This window comes from Drosophila kikkawai, chromosome 2L (genome assembly GCF_030179895.1).
Source record: "Drosophila kikkawai strain 14028-0561.14 chromosome 2L, DkikHiC1v2, whole genome shotgun sequence".
NCBI lineage: Eukaryota > Metazoa > Arthropoda > Insecta > Diptera > Drosophilidae > Drosophila > Drosophila kikkawai.
In genome coordinates, this window is record NC_091728.1 from 2461383 (window position 1) to 2468288 (window position 6906).

Here is a 6906-nt window from a genome sequence, read left to right on the forward strand (position 1 = left end):
AATTGATTTAAATGATATTTTATATATATGATATTTTATTATTATTTTTTTTTTGTATACTTTTTTGTTGTGTCCGCCGTATCGAATATCGATAGGTTGGGCATGGGCAGCACAGGTTGTAGGGCTGCCAACTTGGCCAGAGTCGAAAAGGGGTTATTAACCCGATAAAGAGGAATAGAAAACCTAACGGAGTTCGAATGGCGTGGGTTTTGATCTTCACTGCCTCCGTTAGGTTTGAGCGAAACGGAAACTTCGAGCGCGAGACCGTGGTGCGACGACGGCTGCCCGTCGGGTTGGTGTGTAAAACCGAAAATTAATATATAATCGACCGCCAAAATATTGTTTTAAGAAAATGAAGTGAAGATAGCAAAAAGAAAAGGCAAAATGTGAGACAGCAAGAAGATAAGGACCTGGGAAGCTGGATCGGCGAACCATAGAGGTGAGTGGTCAGGGACCAGGCAGGCAGATAGGAGAATATAAATATTGTGTTCTTAAATATAGAAGCCGACCAGGACCAGGTTCCAAAGGAGGAACGCCAGGCCAGGATCCGGGCCTGGCGAAATTTTTTTTTTCCGCCTATTTTTTTGTTTTTATTGGCGTACAATACCTTCTGTTGTGGCCGTATAAGTTTTGGTGCCGGCGCGGCAATTGTTTTATGTCCGCACAAATTTTTTGGCGCCGCAGGATATATTTTTTTTGGACTGAGCTAAATGGTCGAGTTTCCGTATTGGTCCCGTTGGTCTTGGCTGGCCATCCAAACAGCACGTGTGCCCATATTTTGTCCCGCGACTGTGGTCGTAACCTCGCCGGCACAGTACCGCCTACTTGAGGACCGACACGCCTACAAAGGGGCGGCAACGGGAGCCACCCCAAGGCTTCAATAAGAGTTTTTTTTTTTGTTTAGAGTTAGTGGTCGTTTAGTTTTTTCTTTTTAATTATTTATGGCATTGTTTTATATATTTATTTAGTTATTCAGAATAATCCCATTATTTGTTTATTTATTGTTATGATTTTTTTTTTTAATTATTTATTTATTTATCTATTTATTTATATGTATTCATTTTCGTTATTTATTATTGATAATTTTATTTGTGTTTGCCTAGCTTTTGTTTTTGTGTTGATTTCTTGGTTCGAGTATCGACTTCGCTTTCGGAATATTCTTCACCCCCCTTTTTGAGCGCTCAAACGGGTAGGCCAAGGAATTCGCTTGTTGCAGTATATGGTTACTTGTGATTGTTTAAATTTTGGAAAAACAAAAAGAAGAGTTAGACAAGGGCAACATACATATAAAAACCAACACTTGTAATTCTGAAAAAGTTATGATTTTTATTAAAATTTATGGGTAAAAGGAGCATAAAGTAGTCCTTTTTCTTTTTGGGGAGGAGGAAGAGAACTATGGCGTGAGGTGATTGAAGGTGCGTTAATTTTGAAATAGGGGCAGCTGCATAAACAGTTCCTGCCAGCAGCCTGCAAAGGATGGGAGGGAAAGGCAGGGGAGCTCCAAAGGACATCCAGGAGTCTCCCAGATGACTGATCGTTTCTGAGTATGTATGTGTCGTTTAGGTGAATGTTTCGTTCAGTTCGAAGTTGTGCAAGTATTAGTGCTGTGTAACGTCTCGTCTATGGCGGGATGTTTAAAAAAAAAAAAAAAGAAAAATTTATCTGTTACGTGTGTAAGTGGGCCGGGCCAAGAACCCATGCCTGAGGGGGAGCTAGCCGAGGCATGGCCCAAGCCGATGGCTGCACACGCAGGACCTTTTGAGGGTCATAACAGTAATGGCGCCCAATTTGAAGCAACACTATGTCCTCCACAAAAAGGACACTAATAGTTTCCTGGTTTGTAGGATCAGGGATTTCTCGCGAAGTCTCTAGACTAAATCCCTGATTCTTTAAACAACGAAATTAGAAAACAAATAGAGGTAACGGATTAATGTCCTAACACGGGGCTTCTAGAAGCAGACTTGAAGTCATCAATTATGCGGCCAAGCCAAATAGATTGATTTGCGCAAGCTGACTGATAAAGGTCCCAAAATTGTGATATTAATCTGTGATATAGCCTTAATTTAGTTAGTAATTTGAATTAGGATAAATATCGGACAGGAACGAAGAAAAAGGTAAACCCGGCGACTATGTCTAGCAATGATGCAAGGGCATATAGCGACCGGAGAAGGAGAAGGCCAAGTTCGACACTGACCAGACGGAAAGGATCAGTTTGCGATACGTTGGTATGGACATCGGACATAAACAACGGACTAAGACCAAAAAAAGTAATAGCAGGAAAGCTAGAATTAAAAAGGGGGTTTTATGTAGGGCAGAATAGTACAAAGGGATAAAATAATAGCTTAAAAAAAAAAAAAAATGTAACTGGTTCCTCCTTTTTCCCGGGTGGTGAGATATGACAACGTCCGGCGACCCAGGGCCCAATATTCGGTGACCTTGCGCTGCGTCCGGGCGAAGGACGGTGACCTCTGCTCCGATGTGTGAGAGAGTTGCATCTGTTCCAATTTGTACGTGTCCATTTAACCTATGGGAAGAAGAGAGGATGGTTAGTTATGTTTTTGTTTTGTATTTGGCAACTTGACTATCAAACGTCATTGTTAGTGATGTTTTGTATAGTCGACTGTGCCAAATAAGTGTTTTTGTTGTTGGTATTGTCGCCTTACGTGTCTACGCATACATATGAAGCGGTCAGATTGTATATAGTTCACACACAGTACTCCACGCCGGGTAACCCTCCCACATTCCACCTGTAAGAGAAGGGATAGACAAATGAATAAATGATTGGATTTCCGTCAGTATTTGTTTTGTTTATCGTGTTTGTTGTTTTAGTTTAATTATTTATTTATTTTAGGATATCGGTATTTATGCTGTTAGTTAATATTTATTAATTTATTACTGGTTAGGTTCTTTTTTTTTGTTAGTTGTTGCGTTGATATACTTAGCTGAGGCGGTCTGGATGTGTAAACAAGTAGGTAGGCTCGCGGAGAGAGACAGAGGCGTTGACGAGGACGGAATGCACTTGTTCGGAACTGACGAAAGGTCTCAGGGCCGTGAGAGGTCTCCCGCGTTGGGCGCTGAACGAAGTAAGGTCCTGCGCTAATCCTGCACGTCGATGCTTTCCTTTAGTGGCAGCCGAAATACGGACATTTTTCACTGCCATTGTTTCTTTGTTTACGTCGACCAATGTCAGTGTGTTGTTGTGTCCGCCGTATCGAATATCGATAGGTTGGGCATGGGCAGCACAGGTTGTAGGGCTGCCAACTTGGCCAGAGTCGAAAAGGGGTTATTAACCCGATAAAGAGGAATAGAAAACCTAACGGAGTTCGAATGGCGTGGGTTTTGATCTTCACTGCCTCCGTTAGGTTTGAGCGAAACGGAAACTTCGAGCGCGAGACCGTGGTGCGACGACGGCTGCCCGTCGGGTTGGTGTGTAAAACCGAAAATTAATATATAATCGACCGCCAAAATATTGTTTTAAGAAAATGAAGTGAAGATAGCAAAAAGAAAAGGCAAAATGTGAGACAGCAAGAAGATAAGGACCTGGGAAGCTGGATCGGCGAACCATAGAGGTGAGTGGTCAGGGACCAGGCAGGCAGATAGGAGAATATAAATATTGTGTTCTTAAATATAGAAGCCGACCAGGACCAGGTTCCAAAGGAGGAACGCCAGGCCAGGATCCGGGCCTGGCGAAATTTTTTTTTTCCGCCTATTTTTTTGTTTTTATTGGCGTACAATACCTTCTGTTGTGGCCGTATAAGTTTTGGTGCCGGCGCGGCAATTGTTTTATGTCCGCACAAATTTTTTGGCGCCGCAGGATATATTTTTTTTGGACTGAGCTAAATGGTCGAGTTTCCGTATTGGTCCCGTTGGTCTTGGCTGGCCATCCAAACAGCACGTGTGCCCATATTTTGTCCCGCGACTGTGGTCGTAACCTCGCCGGCACAGTACCGCCTACTTGAGGACCGACACGCCTACAAAGGGGCGGCAACGGGAGCCACCCCAAGGCTTCAATAAGAGTTTTTTTTTTTGTTTAGAGTTAGTGGTCGTTTAGTTTTTTCTTTTTAATTATTTATGGCATTGTTTTATATATTTATTTAGTTATTCAGAATAATCCCATTATTTGTTTATTTATTGTTATGATTTTTTTTTTTAATTATTTATTTATTTATCTATTTATTTATATGTATTCATTTTCGTTATTTATTATTGATAATTTTATTTGTGTTTGCCTAGCTTTTGTTTTTGTGTTGATTTCTTGGTTCGAGTATCGACTTCGCTTTCGGAATATTCTTCACCCCCCTTTTTGAGCGCTCAAACGGGTAGGCCAAGGAATTCGCTTGTTGCAGTATATGGTTACTTGTGATTGTTTAAATTTTGGAAAAACAAAAAGAAGAGTTAGACAAGGGCAACATACATATAAAAACCAACACTTGTAATTCTGAAAAAGTTATGATTTTTATTAAAATTTATGGGTAAAAGGAGCATAAAGTAGTCCTTTTTCTTTTTGGGGAGGAGGAAGAGAACTATGGCGTGAGGTGATTGAAGGTGCGTTAATTTTGAAATAGGGGCAGCTGCATAAACAGTTCCTGCCAGCAGCCTGCAAAGGATGGGAGGGAAAGGCAGGGGAGCTCCAAAGGACATCCAGGAGTCTCCCAGATGACTGATCGTTTCTGAGTATGTATGTGTCGTTTAGGTGAATGTTTCGTTCAGTTCGAAGTTGTGCAAGTATTAGTGCTGTGTAACGTCTCGTCTATGGCGGGATGTTTAAAAAAAAAAAAAAGAAAAATTTATCTGTTACGTGTGTAAGTGGGCCGGGCCAAGAACCCATGCCTGAGGGGGAGCTAGCCGAGGCATGGCCCAAGCCGATGGCTGCACACGCAGGACCTTTTGAGGGTCATAACATTTTATACAATTTTTCCCAGTAATCAAAATGGCGAAACAAATCGAATATTCGATAGCAAAAATATCGAATTTTTTGCCACCTCTAGCTAGACCATAACAAACTGCGAAATAAAGATAAGAAAAAAATAACAACAACATGTTTACGAAAAACGTTTCTTTGTTTAAACATTAACATTGCGCTCGTGACGTCGCCGTCGCCGTGTGGGGGGCCATGATATGCGATTAAGCCACTTGCTGCTGCCCCGGATTTCCGCAAAAAAGAAATACGCGCAAAGGTCAAATTTCAGAGACAACTGTAATTTCATTACAGGCTGCAGGCTGTGATTCACTTGTTTATGTCCCAGACCTTTATCTCGAGTGGCGCGATCCGATAACCCCTCCATCAGGCGTCACTCCGGCTTTGTTTGCCTGCAAACGCACATCTCACACTTTGCACAATGAGGCTCAACTCGGGTATATTTTGGGTGCTGCTAATCCTGGCCACTTTTGTGGGCCTGGGCGACTGCTTTTGGCCCTGGCCGTTTGTTAAAAAGCACAAGGACAACGCTCCTCCTACGCCGCCACCCCCGCCCAAGCTCTCGCCTGTGATTTTTGGTAAGAAAACAACAAAAAAAATCAATATTTCCCTCAAGGTCACTACTTACTCTTGTGTATACTACCAGTTCCTGGCGATGGCGGCTCCCAGCTGGATGCCCGGCTGAACAAGAACAATTCCCCGTACTTTGTGTGCGAGAAGACCCACGATTGGTACAATCTCTGGCTGGATCTGGAACAGCTTGTTATACCCATGGTCTACTGCTGGATAGACAACGTCAAGTTGTACTACGACAAGGCCACGAGAACCACACACAATACGCCCGGAGTGGAGACCCGGATTCCCGGCTGGGGCGATCCCGAGGTGGTGGAGTGGATCGATCCCACGAGGAACAGTGCTGGGGCCTACTTCAAGGACATTGCCAATGTTCTGGTGGACATGGGCTATGTGCGCCGGTTGAATATCCATGGAGCACCTTACGATTTCCGCAAGGCGCCGAGTAAGTCAGCCCTTAATTTTAAAGTAAAATATTTCTTTTAAAAACAATTCTAAATTACAGATGAAAATAAGCAATTCTTCATCGATCTCAAGCAATTGGTGGAGGACACCTACGAGGCCAACAACCAGTCGGCCGTCACCTTTATCACCCACAGCATGGGCAGCCCCATGACGCTGGTCTTCCTGCAGGAGCAAACTCTGGCGTGGAAAAACAAATATGTGAGGCGGCAAATCAGCTTGGCGGGCGCCTGGGCCGGCAGTATAAAGGCTGTGAAGGTGTTTGCCATGGGCGATGATCTCGACTCGTTCGCCTTGAGTGCTAAAATCCTCAAAGCAGAGCAGATAACACATCCCTCGACCGCCTGGCTACTGCCATCGCCGTTGTTCTGGAAACCGTCCGAGGTGCTGGCCATGACGCCGAGCAGAAACTATACGATGGCACAGCTCCAGGACTTTTTCTACGACCTTGATTATATGACTGGCTGGGAAATGCGCAAGGATACGATGCGATACACGCAGAACTTTAGTCCGCCGGATGTGGAGTTGCATTGCCTGTACGGGGATGGTATCGATACGGTAGAGAGGTAAGTTCTTCTAAGATTTCTTTACCAATTAAAGGGCTAATAGGTAAACCACAGATTGCAGTACAAAAAGTCGGATATATCGGGGGAGACGCCCAAACTTATCATGGGCCTGGGCGACGGCACCGTCAATCAGCGCTCCCTGCGCGCCTGCCAATACTGGTCGGGATATAGCAGCTCCCATATCAATACTCTGGCCCTCCAGGGCGTCGATCACATGAAGATTCTGGCCCACCCAGATGTTCTCAAATACGTGCGCACTGTCATGGAGCAGCCGTAAGGCCCTACTATTTGTTTAAGTGTAAAGTAAAATATAGTATCTGTAAAAGCAATGCCAATCTTTAAATGTTAAATAAATGTAATTCGTTGAAGGAATTGTGTTCAATTTAG

General features: G+C 43.6%; 1 protein-coding gene and 1 long non-coding RNA gene across 2 annotated transcripts; both read left to right on the forward strand.

Annotated features, from left to right (window-relative positions):
• Positions 1 to 88: 88 nt before the first annotated feature.
• LOC138929659 (uncharacterized) lies at positions 89 to 4488 on the forward strand. Its single transcript, XR_011445886.1, has 3 exons — positions 89 to 439; positions 502 to 3569; positions 3632 to 4488. It is a non-coding gene; the product is annotated as an uncharacterized lncRNA (long non-coding RNA).
• A 498-nt stretch (positions 4489 to 4986) lies between these two features.
• On the forward strand, positions 4987 to 6887 carry LOC108079607 (lysosomal phospholipase A and acyltransferase). The gene is made up of 4 exons (XM_017173969.3): positions 4987 to 5496; positions 5565 to 5936; positions 5997 to 6519; positions 6574 to 6887. Exons 1-4 carry the CDS (start codon positions 5340 to 5342, stop codon positions 6794 to 6796), a joined length of 1275 nt encoding a protein of 424 aa, XP_017029458.1. The 5' UTR covers positions 4987 to 5339; the 3' UTR covers positions 6797 to 6887.
• Positions 6888 to 6906: the final 19 nt, after the last annotated feature.